Genomic DNA, 17,271 nt, shown 5'->3' on the forward strand with positions numbered 1-17,271 from the left:
TTGTCTGTTGAGGCAAAGTCATGAACAAGGTTCCATGCAGACTTGAGGAGTGAGGCATTTTGGAAATCATTGGATGGTGTGGTGGGCTGTGATTCAGGTGCATTGTCAGGCATTATACCAGTGTGTTTCCAGCAGTTTGCTATTGTTTCACTGCTGACATTTGCCCAAGTATCATGAGCAATAGTCATAGCTTCAAGGAGATCAAGCTTGAAGATCTCAGACTCTCCAAGATCATTGAGATCAAGTGCATAGATACACATGGCATTCCAATAATGTGCCTTGAAGCAGCAGATAATACCAGCATCTAGTGGCTGGACATATGGAGTCAGATTGGGCTTGAAGAACTCCAGCTTTGTGCTATGGGGTGTATAAGCAATGGAATGCCTTCAAAAGTTGTCCAAGGTCAGCAGAACCTGTTGCATCTCCCTCTTCATCTTTAAATCAAACATCTTCATCCACTCTGTAAATATTTTGCTCATCATTCAGGCCTTCTTGTTATTCCAATAATAGAATCCCATTGCTGTTGGACTCTTTTTTTTGAAACACCATAGTTGCTTTGACTTTTCAATGAAAACAACTAGCATTCACTCACTCCCATCTGCATTCACAGCAAAACACATGGTGATGTGGAACTTGTCCTGTTTCCATCCACTCATAGGACCAGATGCCAAGGTACGATCTGGGATGGCAAAGATGACAAGATCAGATTCATCAATATTCCATCTGTTCCACATTGCATATTTCATTATAATGCTGTGAAGACACACATGTTCTTTTTCCACTGCCATCATATCCACTGAGCCTGCTTCTCCATGCTGCTGAATCTCCTGAATCTTCCATGCCTTGCAGAATGACCTCAACCATCCCTCTCCTTTCAAACACTGATCCTCTGGAATATTCATCAGATTTTCAATCCGATTTCACTTCTCTATCAGCATTGCACTGGTTACAGTCTCACCTTAGAGCTGCATATTCTGATACCAGGATGCAACAGCATGCTTCACATCAGGTTGGGTGACAATGCAAGACTTTTTGGATGATAATGCATTAGAGTTCTCATTTGCACACTGTTCGATTTTTGTATGAAATGCCAGTTTTCATAAAAGAGTTGGTTGAGTAAAGAGCAGTGCACCTTCCTTTCAGTTTGTGAAATGTGCCACAATGTCAGCATGTCGATGGGAAGGATGGTTATCAACATATTTGAATACTATGAGCCAGTCTCCTGTTGTGAGGTGTGGGTGAGAGATCTGCTTTGGAGGCTGAGCTGATAATGTGTACATTGGAACTTTCTCCTTCTGTTTTGTATGCTTGTATGGATTTCCAGGTTTAGCACATGGTTTTTGTGTTGGTTCAGGAGGCATGTTTATAGAGATATAGGCTGCACTGCTTTACAATAATTTTTTTTGTATTTGTTATAGTCCATACAAACAAATTATGTTCTTTATTGTTCTAATATATGCACAATGTCATATCAGCTTACTACAATTTTGGATCTGACAATGCATATTCCTAACTAAAACCATATGCATTATGCAATATGCATTTCTAGCCTATTTTCCTGCTCCTTAACTGCGTTCCAGCCCAATCTGTATGCAAAGTCAGAATTATGCATTTCAACATCATGCATTGTGAGACAGTCAACTGTATATAAAAACAAGATAAAGAAGCTACAGATAGCAGATGACAAAGTCACTAGCAAATATTTCAATAAACTAGAATGCTTAGGAATGCTAGCTGATGTGTAGGAAAGCATTGATGATGATGAAAGAATGGTTGAATATCTCAAGCTCAGAGTTCTGTCATTGTACATCTTAATGATCTCTAATATAGAAACTAATATGTCAAAAGGGTATGACACATAGAAAGATCACATCATAGAAATGAATAAGAAGCACTTCAGACAGAAGGCTATGAGTGCCAGAATGCAGCCTAATAAGAAATCCAATGTCCTCCAATAGCAAAACTGGCAATACCCTCAAGATGAGCATTACTGCCACACCCTCCCACATTGCAGAAGACCAGGATCAGCATTATTTACATTAGAACCAGCAAACTAATGAACATTGACCAAATGAAGAAAGAAAGAAAATATTTCAATTGTGGCCAGAAGGGCCACATGATGAAGGACTGTCCAAAGAAGAAAAGGACACAAGAAGACATCTAGGCCCAGATCATAGAACTAGAAAAGGAGGCCAACAAATTGGGATCAGAGACAAAGATCAAGAAAGTAAAAGACAGAGCCAACCAGTGAGTGATTCTACTGGATCAGCCAAAGGATTTCATAGTATGCAAACTCTAGCTGCTGGATGGACTGATAGTGTCTCTGTAGCTACTAATATATCTAAATTATACATGCATTCAAATATACTCACATTGACTATTGTGTGCTCTGCTAATGAATCATCAAAAAACCAAACTCAAACATCTGCAGATCAAATAGGAGGAGAGACCCTCACCAAATGGCTCAAGCTATTTGACACTGAATGAACCTAGAGGGCCATCAAAGAAGCTCTCACCAAGGATGCAGCAAAAGCCATACTCAAAAACTGAATACACAAAGCCTGAGCTAAAAAAGTGATCAATGAGATGGTTGAAGAAATAAGAAAGGCAGAAAGGTGCTGAGCCTTAGAATGGCTCAACAAACTATAAGGACCTCAGAGATATGTACAGCATGCCAAGACCTCAGGCTGAGACCTGACTATTAGAGCCCAGATCAAGATCCTTACCAGCCAAACCACTCACATGGTAGAAGCCCTGATTGACAGCAGCTGCACTGGCAGTTCAATCAACCAAGCTTTTATTGACAAGCATAAACTTTCCACTAGAGTCACCACAGCTCTTATCCTAGTCTACAACACCAACAGAATGAAGAACCAAGCAGGCTCCATCACTGAGTTCATGGAACTTTGACTAACCATCAGAGACTATTCAGAGTGGATCAATCTGACAGTGACTGATCTTAGAATGAAGGAGGTGTTTCTTGGCTATGACTGGCTGATCTGCCATAATCTATTAGTCAACTGAAAAACTGGAAAGATGACATTTGCACAATGCAAGTGCCAAAAAATTCCTTTTGAACTACCAGATAAAGACTCTGAAGATTAATGGGATGAGAAGATAGAGGATAGTGAAACTATCCTTGCTATCAATGTCCAATAAGCTCTACACATATAGGCCATGTATCATGCCAATGAGTTAGCAGCAAAAGTGAATGCAGAGAAGGAAGAAAAAATATTTGAAGAGATGATACCTGAATGGGCATGAGACTACTGGGACCTCTTTGAAAAAAAAAGCTTCAATGAACTCTCAGAGCTGAAACCATGGGATCATGCCATAAAACTGATCTTCAATGATAATGCCAATTTGGACTGCAAAACTTACCCACTCAGCAACTACAAACAACAGGAACTAGATAAGTTTCTAAATGAGAATCTCTCCAGTGGGCAAATCCAACTATCAAAGTCACCTATAGTCTCTCTCTTCTTCTTTATCAAGAAAAAGGATGGCAAACTCTGACTGGTCTAAGACTACTGAAAACTCAATGAAATAATGATTAAGAACTGATATCCACTTTCTTTAATCTCAGAGTTAATGAACAAGCTCAGAGGGGCTCAATACTACATCAAACTCAATGTACAGTAGGGATATAACAATGTCTGCATCAAAGAAGGTGATGAATAAAAGGCCATCTTTAGAATGAACCATAGACTTTTCAAACCAATGGTGATGTTCTTTGGGCTCATAAACTTGCTGGTCACTTTCCAGTGGATGATGAATGATATCTTTAAAGATCTCATCACCATTAGAAAGGTTACCATCTACCTCAATGACATCCTCATCATATCAAAAACAAAGGAAGACTATTGAAAGCTGGTATATCAGATGCTAGCTTTAATAAGAAAGCACAAACTGTTCCTCAAAGCCAAGAAGTGTGAGTTCAAAGTATTGGAAATAGAATATCTAAGAGTAATAATTAGTGAAGGATCAATTTGCATGGACCCCATCAAAGTAGCTGGAGTAACTGAGTGGCTAGAGCCAACCAAAAAAAAAGGAGCTCCAATCCTTTTTAGGCTTCATCAATTTCTACCAAAGGTTTATTCAGGACTACAGCAAAATTGTCTGACCAATGACCCAGTTAACCAATAATGCACTCTGAAATTGAGGCCTATCACAGCAAAACACCTTTAACAACCTGAAAAGGTGACTTGCCAAAGACATCATACTAGCTATCTCTAACCAGGATAGTTGGTTCCATATTGAAGCAGATTCCAGTGAAGGGGCCATTGAAGCCATTCTGTCTCAGGAACAGAATGATAAATGGTGACCAGTAGCCTTTCTTTCAAAGGCTCTAACAGTAACTGAATGAAACTACAAAATATACAATAAGAAGCTATTGGCTATTATGCTTGCTCTAGAAGAGTGGTGGCATTATCTCATTGGCACCACCCAGATCCTTGAGATTTGGACTGACCACCAGAATTTCCAGTACTTTTGACAACTGCAGAAATTAAACTGACAACAGATCCATTGGGTAATAGAGCTAAGCCAATATTTGTATACTCTGCATTACAAGACCAAAACAGCAAACAAAAAAGCTAATCTTCTTAGTTAATGAGCAGATTATGATCAGGAGGGAAATGACAACAAGAGGGTGATAATCTTGAGGCTAGAATATTTCTGGACTATAATCATGCTAACTGAAGAAGAGATTCATGAACAGATCAGAAGCACAACCAGAAACAGTAGTAAATGAGACCAATGTGTAGCCCTCTCTCTAAACCACAAGAGAGGAATGATTAAGGAAGATAGAATGATCTGTTATGACAGATAAATCTACATTCTATAGGACTAAAGACTATGAGGCAATATAATCACTATATCACATGACCACATGACTGCTGAATATCTGAGTATTGCAAAGACTAAGAAGTTAGTTCTTTATGAATACTAGTGGCCAAAAATGAAGGGTGTGAAATATGCCAAAGAACAAAGGTCTTGACTCAGCCATGTGCTACACTGTTACATCTGAATGAGATTCCTCAGATGCCCTGAACCCATATCTCAGTTGATATGATCATGGGTCTACCAGAATGTAACAGCTATGATGTCATACTTATCATAGTCAACTGCTTTTCAAAGGCAATTATTTCTGTCACATGCTCAATAGAACTGACATCAGAAGGATAGATGAAAATACTACACAACAAAGTATATGCTAAGTATAAAATGCCACAAGTCATGATCTCTGACTGAGACCTTCAATTCATCTCCAAATTCCTTAATGACCTCTACTGACTCCTGAACATTCACCATAATACATCCACCACATATCATCCTCAGACTGACAGCTAAACAGAATGAGTTAACCAAGAGATCAAGAAATATCTTTGACTCTTTATCAACTATCAGCAAGACAATTGGATAGAATGGCTTGCTCTAGCTGCCTTCCAACACAATAATTAGATATATTCAGCTACTGGCAAAACCCCATTCTTCATTAATAATGAGCAACATCCACTTATCATCCAGACAGCTCACATCTATACAACCACACTCATCTCAACTGACTTTGCTACTACAATGATAAACATTCATAAAGAAATCTGTACAGCCCTCAAACATGCTATCACAACAATAAAAGCACAATATGATAAACACCAATACTCTGTATGTATATTCAACATTAACAATAAGATCCAGTTAGACACCATCAATCTCTATCTCCTATGACCCAAATAAAAACTCAACAACAAGCAAACAGGCCTCTTTCCTGTCCTTGCAAGTTGGCACTTTCATGTATAAACTCCAACTACCACCACACTGGAAAATTCATGACATCTTCAATAAATCTCTTCTTACCTCTTTCATCATGTTCACCTTTCCGAATCAAAAACAACCACTACCTCCTCCCCTAAATCTCATCAACAACAAAGAACATTACAAAATCAATCAGATATTAAACTATAAATTATGCAAAGTCAAGGCTCATGGAGAGAGAATAACAATAACCATTGATTATCTGATCAGCTGAAAGGAGTATGGCCCAGAGTCCAACTAATAGGTCAATGAAAAATGAATGAATGCTGCAGAAGCTATATGAGAATATAAATTATCCCTAAATTAAACTATCAGAATGATGGTCTTAAAGGGGGGGTAATGTTATGATTTTTCATTCTTTCTTACAGTAACTCCTATTTATGCTTAGTCAGGACATCTACACCAGCATTTAGGATTATGAGACTGAATTAGTCATCACAACAAGCCCAGTTGATCATTGTCTTTTGATGTGACAATGCTATCTGATAATATACAGTGATACTATTGTAGGCAGTAATGATACTCAAGGACAACAAGCATAATAACTATGAAAGACACAATTAGTAGTAGTATTTATAGTGACTCAGTACAACTGTATATAAGTAGGATAGCTCTCACTGGTATAACCTCAGCTTCAAGCTAAAGTTTATCTTCATACTATTTCACTCTTAAGCCAATCACAAGACCTTGAAGCATACTGATCAGTATTCACATCAAGTAGACTCTGATGTTTCACTTGAAGTGTGAAGTGACATTGGTTTATCATGTGTTTCTGATCATATGCAACTTGGGTCCAATATTATTTGATGACTTCTCAGAGCATTTATTTTTGAAGTGTTCTTTCTTTCCACATCTTCAGTATAATTTCTTGCCAGGTTTCTTGCCTTTTTTATTGCCATCTAAGCTTGATAAAACAGACATAGGTTCCTCTTACTTTGAGTCTTTTCTTTTTTCACACTGCTGGCTATGCTTGACTTGCTTATGCTCCAGTTAGTTGTATTCCTTGGAAATACCATAGATCAGATTCTCAGGATTGACTTCCTTGTTAGAACTGAAAAGCTTTGCTGCCATAAGGAGAGTTGATACATGCTTAGCAAGATAAGGGAGAATAGAGGTGAAAATTGTTGAGCAGTAATCCTTCTCCTCAATGATGACACTGATGGAAGCTAATAACTCCCATTTCATTGACAAACTGTCAAGAAACTCATGAACATTATCTTTGGCCAGGCAATGTGACTCCATAAACTGCTGCCAAAGGTCAGTTTGTGCATAGCTGCTCTTATCAGTAAACTCTTTTTTAATCTTTAATCAGACTTCAGTGACTGTGAAGAGATACTAAATCTTTATAGCAACTGAGTCAGAGATCTTTGAGAGCAGGAGATTCTTAGTTACAGCCTCACCTTTCTCTCATTCATCTAGCTCAGCTATGAGAGCTGTTGTGAATGCAGTGAGAGGGCTTAGGCTTTGATCCATTGAAGTGATCTCATCTTCTTTTGGCCTGAATGCCAGTGAAAAGGTGGAGGTAGAAGATGAACCAATTGTCACTAGACATATTCAGTGTGAGGATATTCAATGGTAGGCCTATAGTCAAGGCAGCAATAGTGGAAGTCATTTGAGTACAAAGAATAGAATAGAGTAATTCTTAGGGCTGTATAACCTCTAAGAAAGTGATATGCATTTATAGTATCTAATAGAGTATACTGTTAGCTATAGTGTAGACCTCACACAGTGTAGCAATAAACAGAAATGCAGTGAGGGTGCTCAATGGTCTATATTCAGTATATATTATCTATCCTGACATAAAGAGGTATCAAGCTCAGCTAGCAGGATATGACAGAGCTCCTGCTTGCTAATCCAACATCATGTTCATGCATCTACCTTGTTAACTCCAACAGATTATGGGCTCTGCTACCAGTATATCCATAACAACTGAAATAAAGCTAGTCAGCACAACAAAGCTTGCAGATAATGGATCAAACTGGATAGCATTTGAAGAGAAGCTCACAACAAGTTTCTGAACAAGGGCCTTGGCCAGCATCTTCAAGGAACAGCTCACAAACTCTTGTACTCTGTCAAGCACAAGAGAAACTTTTACCAGTCCTCTGATACTATATTTTCACACTCACTCTCAGATAATGATCTAGAAAAGCTGAAGACTAAACTGGAGGAATACAAGCAGAAGGAGGCAAAGATGTGTACCACCATTTATAAAGCCATTTCTGACTCTACCTTCAATGAGATCAAAGGTGAGGCAACAGCTGCTTTCATCTGAAAGAAGCTTATTGCTGTCATGATTGGCAAGAGTGATCTTGTACATGAACATCTCCTTACCTGGCTTGAAAACATGGCCTGCCTTGATGAAGGCAATATGCATGAACACCTTGCTGAAATGAAAATCCTCTATAAACAAATTGAAGGGATGGATCTAAAGATTGAAGACAATTAGTACACTTTAATGATCCAAAAATCACTTCCATCTTCCTATGACCATATTCATTGCACTCTCTCTGCTGCCAGCAAGTTTACTGGAAAGACTCTGACATCAGACATCCTTACTGCAGCTCTACACAAAGAATAGGATAAAAAGATCATATAAAAGGCCACTGCTGAAAATGTAGCAATATCTGCTTAATGACAGAGCAAAGAAAAGGGTCAGAGCTCTGGAGAGAAGTTGAAGAAAAAATCTGATTAATCTCACCTCAAATGCACAAATCCAGTATATGGTAAAACTGACCATCCCATCACAGATTGTCAGTATGAAGACAGTGGAAAGACAGGACAAGGTTCAGCTTCAACAAAGAATAAGACTAAAAGAAAAGAAAATCAAATAAGTAAGTGAATATGTTTGTACTGTACTAATTCTACATCTAACACTCTCCCTTGAAATGCATATGGTTCACTTACATGATGCCCAATGTCTCTGTAAACTTCTTAAACTTTGGACAAGCCAATGGCTGTTTAAGGATGTCAGCAATCATGTCATCAGTTGGGCAATACAGCAACTTGATGTGGCCTTGCTCAACAGTTTGCCAGATGAAATGGTATTGGACTCCAGTGTGCTTCATTTGTTCATGGAATACTGAATCCTTGGCAATAGAGAGCACATTTTGACTATCAGAGAAGAGGATAGTAGGTTTTATTGGATAAATGAAAGGGTTTGCAACAAAAATAGAGAGCTCAAAGGGAAGTTTGTGGAGCCAGATCATGTTCTTTGATGCTGATGTTAGTCCAACATATTCTGATTCACCAGTGGAGATGGTAATGATTGGCTGCTTCCTCAATGTCCATATGACAGTGCCTTGGCCCATGAATAGAATAAATCCAGACATGGATTTCCACCCAGGCTGGTTGGCATATACTGTATCATGATAGCTCTTAGGAGTGATGTCAGGACCATCAATTATAAGCCATTGGTCACATGTACTCTCAAGATAATAGAGAACTCAAAATCCAGCTCTCACATATGTCCCAGTTGGATCTTGCCCTAAAATCAGCTACTCAGTGTCAGCACTCTCACAATTCATGGAAGACCCATATTCAACTCACCTGAAAGCTGGATTTTGAGTTCTCTATTATCTTGAGAGTACATGTGACCAATGGCTTATAATTGATGGTCCTGACATCACTCCTAAGAGCTATCATGATACAGTATATGCCAACCAGCCTGGGTGGAAATCCATGTCTGGATTTATTCTATTCATGGGCCAAGGCACTGTCATATGGACATTGAGGAAGCAGCCAATCATTACCATCTCCACTGGTGAATCAGAATATGTTGGACTAACATCAGCATCAAAGAACATGATCTGGCTCCACAAACTTCCCTCTGAGCTCTCTATTTTTGTTGCAAACCCTTTCATTTATCCAATAAAACCTACTATCCTCTTCTCTGATAGTCAAAATGTGCTCTCTATTGCCAAGGATTCAGTATTCCATGAACAAATGAAGCACACTGGAGTCCAATACCATTTCATCTGGCAAACTGTTGAGCAAGGCCACATCAAGTTGCTGTATTGCCCAACTGATGACATGATTGCTGACATCCTTAAACAGCCATTGGCTTGTCCAAAGTTTAAGAAGTTTACAGAGACATTGGGCATCATGTAAGTGAACCATATGCATTTCAAGGGAGAGTGTTAGATGTAGAATTAGTATAGTACAAACATATTCACTTACTTATTTGATTTTCTTTCCTTTTTCAGTATGACGCACCGTTCCGCATGTCTCAGCTTTCAACGACAACACTGAGATGTGGGTATCTTCTGTACCTACCTCTGTTTGACTGTATTTACTCATTATCTATGTAGTAACATTACGATGTTCTATTCTAGTGCCCGTTCTCTTCTGAACTCTTTCTCGTTCACCACGTCCATGCACCTACCTCGTTAACTCCAACAAAAAGTTGGCTGAATTGGACAGGCTGACTTGATTGCGGGATTCGCCTCTGTCCAAGTTGAACCTATAGTAGACGTTGACAATGTTTGACACAAAAACGTTGCAACTTGTTTCGTTTGATACAGCAGTAGAGAAGTAGCTGAGAAATCATCGGCATACAGCGTCGGGACGCTTGACTAACCAGCTTCCGCCCCAACCGCCTATGCTAAGCTTGGCCTTTGTGTCATTGACATGACATCCTTTCACAAGGCGATTCAGAAGGGCAGGAGCCTCCGACCCATCCCAAGTCAAATTGAAGTTGATGTCAGGAATAGCAAACGCGAAATCAATCCAGTCATATAGCGCGTAGGTGATCATTTCAGGAGAGTAGTCGCTAGCCCAGCTTGGAAAATAAGCTATCACTGGAGGTCTTCGCCGCGTGAAATCTGCTTGAGACGATACTGTTTCCGAAGACTCAGATGAATAGAAAAGACGGCTTCTGAACTAGAAGACGAAGGTCCGACATCCACGCTGAAAGCTACATGCAATGTGGAATTTGACAACGGCGAGGTGGTTGAAGCTTTATTTTGTAGGGCGAAGTTGGGATTATCAGTAGTAGTAATGTCGTTATTGTCGAGGATTGGCAAGTACGCCTCCAGGGACAATATAACAAGGGTATTCAAAAGCATCATGAGAGAAGGAATGGTAGGTTGCCCAAAGAAATACATCGCCGTAGGGTAGAGACAAATAATGCGCACTGCCATGACGGTCACGGTCACGGAGAAGGTGTTTCATTCGTCTTGATTTGGTCTCTATCTTAGTTGTAGCACGCGGTTGCACAATCCCCAATATCACCTTGATATCACCTGCATATTCTCGTATCCTTTTGGCGTCCCTTATGAACTCAAGCTGCACATGGGAGTAGTGCTATATCTAAATGGGCAATGACCACATCTTCTTAGTGTTAACTCAAGAACTGTACTCATAATACATCGTCAGTGCCTATGACTCTGTGCAGATGGTGCAACGAAGACTTGAAACGGCAACCTATACTCTGCGAAACGAATTGGATTTTTTCGTCCTGTGTCAGAGAGGCACCACATGGCTGTCAAACCCTCATAACAATTATGCACTGCTTCGCTTCAGGAAGCAAGATGGTATCATCCCATCATCCTACATAAACTCGCGGGAATTCATACTGTATTTCATTCCCCACAATCACAGTCCCATGTACAGTATGCTGAGGCTGATCTCTTTCTTGTTCTTCTTCGCCTATGTACAAGCCTTGGACTGGACTGCGACGCCCTTCAATCCACCGTCTATTCCTCTTGCTGTGAGAACACCGTATCTCTCGGCCTGGCTTCCTCAAGGATCCGGTGCTGCTCTCAATGATGTTTGGCCAACGTTCTGGACGGGTTCTGTACGAGTCCGAACATCGCACCTTTTGTAATCTTACAGCAAGTCTCTAGGTCCTTGGTTGGGCCGGCTTTGTCAAGGTAGATGGAACTGCCTATAGTTTCCTTGGAAGCGCCAACGTTCCCGGCGCGACCTTTCAGAAAGCTGCTCAAACGAGTTTCATTGTAAGTGATTGTGACGCAATTCAGAGCATTTATAATGCTTGCGCCTCGTGATAGTTCACATCCACACAAAGCACCTTTGTCCTAGTGGCTGGACCCGTTCAACTCACTGTATCGTTCTTGAGTCCCGTGGATGTAGGTTTTTTCATGCAAATTAACGTACCCAGCACTCAATCATCTGGAAGGCAACGGACCTTGTAAAACAGTCGATCCCACTCGCATACATGACTGTTTCCGCCGCCTCGACGGATGGCGCTGAACACTCAGTCCGAGTATATACCGATATAAGCGCTGAATGGGTTTCTGGAGATACATCACTCACAGTCAACTGGACTACTTCTACCGGGAACGTCGTCGCCCATCAAGTTCAGCTGACAGATCCATCAGTACTCTCCGAGGTCAACGATCATACACAGTGTGAGTTAGCACTACTTACTATGTTCTCTCTGCATGGTTGATTACAACTTTTGAATAGATGGATCAGCTTTTTACTCTACCATCAGCGTATTTTTTCATTTCGTTGTTTTCCTGATTGACATATCTAACGTTACTGGATAGACCGATCGTACAACATATCAAACGGGAGCTGATGTCATGGTTCGTGCACAGTTCATCAGCAACGGTGTTCTACCCAACACCCAGGATACGGATTTCCGTGCAGTCAGCGACAACTGGCCTGTTTTTGCCCTGGCTAGCGATCTTGGTTCTGTTTCTAGTTCAACGGATTCACTGATCTTTGCTGTCGGTCATATTCGCGATCCTGCGATTAGTTATATCATCGCAAATAATGGGCATCAGGCCAGAAGCCTCTATTTCTGGAGCCAGTATTCCGATGCTGCTAGCTTAGTACGTATCTTTCACCTATTTGTATTGATCAATCCTGATGCCTGTCGTTCAGATTGAATCGTTTCTTCAAGGTTACCCAGACGCCCATTCCCAAGCGAGCGCTTTTGATTCCCAGGTTGAAAGCGATGCTTATGCGATCTCCGAAGACTACGCAGGGGTCGTTGCATTGTCTATTCGACAAGCTATGGGCTCAATGGAAGTGACTATCTCCAAGAGTACGGATGGATCATGGAATACGGATGACGTTCTGGTATTCATGAAAGGTGGGCTTTTTTACATTGCTAATCAACTTCCTACTCAAGTTTTCTCAACAGAAATCTCCAGCGACGGAGTAAGTTGAATGGTTATGTTAAGTTCTATAACCCCGTCTCTGAAATGCTTCTTGCCGTTGAAGAATGTAAACACAGTCGATGTCATATTCCCGGCGTGGCCTGTACTGTTATACACAAACCCGACGCTTGGAAAGCACTTGCTGGAACCGCTGTTCCGATACCAGGCAACGGGTCAGTATCCCAATGCTTGGAGTATTCATGACATCGGTAGGGGAAGATTTCGTTTTGTACCCTTGTAATTACAAATCTGTCCTTCAGGTTCGTCTTATCCCAAAGCATACGGGCATAATGACGGCGGCGACGAAGCTATGCCTGTGGAAGGTGAGATACTCATCTCTTTATCGTTGAGGCCAACTTTGGAAACTCACCTTCCAAACAGAGAGCGGAAACATGCTAATCATGTCTCTGAGCTATGCACAACGAACGGGGGATAATACCCATCTCACCACATACGTATGCTTTTTTTTTTCTTTAAATGGTATTCGCACCGTTCAAAGCATGTTGACAGTTTGATCTACTCGACCAATGGACCCAATTCTTGATCACGGACGCACTTATTCCTGCCAATCAGATCAGTACCGATGACTTTGCGGGATCTCTCGCAAATCAAACCAACCTGGCTATCAAAGGTATCATCGGCATTAGGGCCATGGCTGAAATTGCGTCTCTGTTGGGCAACACAGCTAAGAGCGACAACTACACTGTATGACATCCTCTATACAGTAGTATATTGCTCGGTCTGACCCATTGCCTTTGATTACTAGTCAATTGCGGAAAGCTACGTAACTCGATGGCAAACACTGGCGGTTTCTGACAGCGGTGAACACTTGACTTTATCTGTAAGTTTTAACCTGTCCGAATAATCAATGACAGTGGTGGTAACTTCTCAATAAAATAGTACGGCAATTCCTCAAGGTAAGGATACTTCACATGAATCTCGACAAACGTTGATGAATATTGATAGTTGGGGTTTGTCATACAACCTGTACGCTGATAAATTATTAGGATTGAACTTGTTCCCGACGTCGGTGTATGAAACGCGTATGTTCACTCTCCCTTTCGCTTTACAGTCAGCATGAAATCCTGTCTAGAAACCGCCTGGTATAAAACCGTGACAGGTAAGATCGTCATCTCAATGGCAAGCAATCACATATTCACGTACCAATCTGAACAGAACCCTTCGGGATACCACTAGACACTAGGTTTTTTCGTTCCATATTTAGTCGAGTGAGCGCTAACATTCCCTGCAGACATACTTACACCAAATCAGGTTCGTAGCAATTTCATAGTCGGAAGCAAGATAATAATCTGTGATCAGATTGGGAGATCTGGACGAGCGCATTCATGACCGATAATGAAACACGTGATATATTTATCTTGGCGGTAAGGAACTGGGCGTCGGATGGACGAAGTTCTCAGCCTCTCGGAGACTGGTATGAAACACTCAACGGTAACCCTGAAGGGTTCAGAGCAAGACCGGTCGTAGGGGGACATCGTAAGTATCAATAAAGTTGGTTTATTTTTAATGTACTGATTGTGGCGTTACAGTTGCCTTTGCAAGTACCATTTGACAACGATTACCTATGGCAACACTGACTTATTCGTTAGCTGGTGCTTTGAGGCCTATCGATAATTGACACACCCAATTCGAGCAAATTTTCAAACGTTCAAACCCACACAGCCACGAAGATACATACGAGACAAAAAGTATGACGATACCCATTATGATTACCTCTCAGATGAAGAATATATACGTCGGCGACGACGGTTGAAGCCACCAACGGTGCCACTTTGATCATTCGGGGTAGATGCGGATGCATCACCGCCATTTACGACTGGAGTCTGATTAGCAGTAAGTGAACCGCTAGTCACTGCCGAAATCTGGCTGGCTGTAGATGGACGACCAGAAGTTCCCGCGGTAGAATCGCCTCCGGTATTGGGACCCTGAACTGTCAAACCATCATTTTGCGTCTTCATCTGTATCGCCGTTGGTATTTCTGCCAGAGCCTCCGGGCTCTTCAGAAGCATCACGGAAGTTTGAGAACCTGAGGATGATGATTTCGACGAAATGCCCATCCCTTTCCTGGCCGCATTCATCAGCGCCCATCCTTTCGTATCTCCGCTGATATCCCACATATTCGTCCCCAGCATGCCAGACTCTTTGACAAATTGGCCTTTGAGCATGATCGACTGAGGATCGTCATAAGAGACGACTTGATCAGCGGTTTCCGAACGCAAGAACGGAGTACTAGAACATTTATCCCAGAGCCGTGTGAATCCTTTGGCTCCTTTGTAGTCGGACGTCAGAGCACCTTGCTTGATGAGGCTGTTGAACACAATCATGTTATTGCCACCTTGATCAGGAGTCAGGCTTATGCTCCCACTGGTCCTAATACTGTCACCCGCACTGCCAGTAGTGTCACTGGTGGTACTGTCGGCGGTATCATCAGTACTGCCATCAGTGGTATTTTTATCATCGTCACCGCCGGATGTTTTTTGGCTGGCAACATCATCCTCGACACCAGTTGAGGTAGTAGACGGGGTAGCAGAACGAGCGGCAGTGCTAATAGCACCAGAACCAAGTGCCGAGCCCGTAGGAGCACCTGTAATACCCGCGGTGTTACCAGTACCTACTTCCCCGGATGTTTCTTGCCTTTTGGCCGAACGGTCATCACGAATTACCAACTCTTTCGCCGTGGATTTTGAGATGTATCCGTATGATGCTATCCCGAGGACGATCTGATTAGCCGGGAAACCCGCTGACGTCCATGCTTTAAGACCTCCTTTAGCGTTGGTATTGGGCCGTTTGGCATTGGAGCAACTACCCAAAGGTGCATTGGAGCCTGGCGTCGAAGATGCTAAAATATGTGCTAGTTATTGGGTTCCTTCAGAATTCCAGATAAATCCCTCACATAATGAAACGTCATAGTTCATAATCGTAACCCAATCGAGAACCTTGGCAAATTTAGACATATCACTCATAGGTTGCCTGTAGTCACCAACAAAGGTGGTAGGCTGGACAGCAGCGCTGATTTTCGCACCGGAAGGCAGTGTTTCACGAAGAAGTTGTAAGAACGTGAGGAAGTTTGCGGAATCATCTTTTTGGAAGGCAGATGTGTCTCCAGCTTGTCCAGGATATTCCCAGTCAATATCAATGCCATCAAGCTTGTATTTCTTGTACAGGGAAAGCATGCTTTCGGCCATCGAGCTCCTGCCTTGTCCAGAGGAGACGATCTTGGAGAAATCCCTACCAATCTTATAAAGGAGGGCTTCATAAATTCAAACGAGATACTTACTTGCTACCAGTCCATCCACCAACACTAAGTTTAACTTTCGTATTGGCCGCATGCGCGGCTTTGACTAGTTCAGCCAAAAGCTTTGTTTCCGAGGATTCGTCCTGAAAGTCGACGCTACCGCTCGAACTGGGAATAGCGAAGGCGAAATCAATCCAGTCAAACACTCTAAAGTCGAGTTGTTCGGCAGTTATTCCAGCCCAGTCAGGGAAATAAGCCATTGCAAGGGGCCCTTTGGTTGAGCCGGAGTGGCCTGTAGTAGAATCTCGTCCACTAGGATCATTGCTACTGTCTGTTGCCCCATAGCTCGTGGCTTTATCGTCACCAATGGCTGAATTGTTGACTGCATCTGCGTCGTCGTCACTATCGGTTTCATTACCATTACCAGAGGTATAGGGATTTTGAGTGTTCCCACTAGCCGCCCCTGCATCAGACTTTGTACCGCTATGACTGAGAGTGCTTGTACTAGGAACGCCAACAGAGGCAGTGCTGGTAGGTATACCCTCAGATATGGTGTTTCCACCGTGACTGGCAGCAGGAACGCTATCAGTAGCGGCGGCATCGGACGTTGAAGGGGCAGCAGAAGGATGGTTAGCTCCTGGGGCTTGCCTTTTTGTTGCTAAGACAGAAATGGTTAATGAGAAAACAACAGCGAAGCGGACGACAGCGTACCTTTTGACATCATTTTGAATAGCGCGATACCGTCATCAGCATGCTCATATATATCCGTAGCAGACTCAGGTTCTGATGGAAGAGGCGCTGCCCAAGCCAGAACAAGGTAAGCAAGCAGAAGGAAGGAAAGTAGGAGAGGAACTCTGTTGCTGGCCATTATCATTGAGTATTTCATGGGATATAGCGCCACCAGGGCGAAGAAATAGCAGGGAACAACACCAGGGCGTTGAAAGAACAGAAGCACCACCTGGGTGTTAAGCTGGTTTTGAGACAAGCGACAGTGGAATGGAACAGCCATGGGTCTTATAGTAAGTTATGCGCATAGCCAGATTCGAAGGTAACTACTGTCATAGCCTCCGG

General features: G+C 42.0%; 2 protein-coding genes across 2 annotated transcripts; one reads left to right on the forward strand and one right to left on the reverse strand.

The window, feature by feature from the left end:
• The first annotated feature begins 11,018 nt into the window (after positions 1–11,018).
• On the forward strand, positions 11,019–14,728 carry BT62DRAFT_929041 (DUF1793-domain-containing protein). Its single transcript, XM_043185632.1, has 21 exons — positions 11,019–11,611; positions 11,661–11,771; positions 11,826–11,903; positions 11,954–12,185; positions 12,244–12,272; positions 12,327–12,614; positions 12,667–12,877; positions 12,929–12,945; positions 13,009–13,153; positions 13,205–13,267; positions 13,326–13,399; positions 13,455–13,649; positions 13,711–13,785; positions 13,845–13,861; positions 13,911–13,987; positions 14,038–14,064; positions 14,121–14,148; positions 14,197–14,216; positions 14,265–14,441; positions 14,495–14,502; positions 14,555–14,728. Exons 1-21 carry the CDS (start codon positions 11,429–11,431, stop codon positions 14,564–14,566), a joined length of 2,067 nt encoding a protein of 688 aa, XP_043042540.1. The 5' UTR covers positions 11,019–11,428; the 3' UTR covers positions 14,567–14,728.
• On the reverse strand, positions 14,675–17,068 carry BT62DRAFT_917701 (glycoside hydrolase; the record flags this gene model as incomplete). Its single annotated transcript, XM_043184058.1, has 4 exons — positions 14,675–15,804; positions 15,859–16,193; positions 16,243–16,858; positions 16,912–17,068. 4 exons carry the CDS (start codon positions 17,066–17,068, stop codon positions 14,675–14,677), a joined length of 2,238 nt encoding a protein of 745 aa, XP_043042541.1.
• Between the last annotated feature and the right edge of the window lie 203 nt (positions 17,069–17,271).

Source organism: Guyanagaster necrorhizus, assembly GCF_019112545.1.
Source record: "Guyanagaster necrorhizus MCA 3950 unplaced genomic scaffold BT62scaffold_6, whole genome shotgun sequence".
Lineage (NCBI taxonomy): Eukaryota > Fungi > Basidiomycota > Agaricomycetes > Agaricales > Physalacriaceae > Guyanagaster > Guyanagaster necrorhizus.

Coding starts and splice junctions, on each gene's coding strand:
- BT62DRAFT_929041 (XM_043185632.1), top strand. CDS start 11,429: ATGCTGAGGCTGATCTCTTTCTTGTTCTTCTTCGCCTATGTACAAGCC. Junction 13,268..13,325: donor CGAAGCTATGCCTGTGGAAG/GTGAGATACTCA, acceptor CCTTCCAAACAG/AGAGCGGAAACATGCTAATC. Junction 13,988..14,037: donor GACGTCGGTGTATGAAACGC/GTATGTTCACTC, acceptor AATCCTGTCTAG/AAACCGCCTGGTATAAAACC.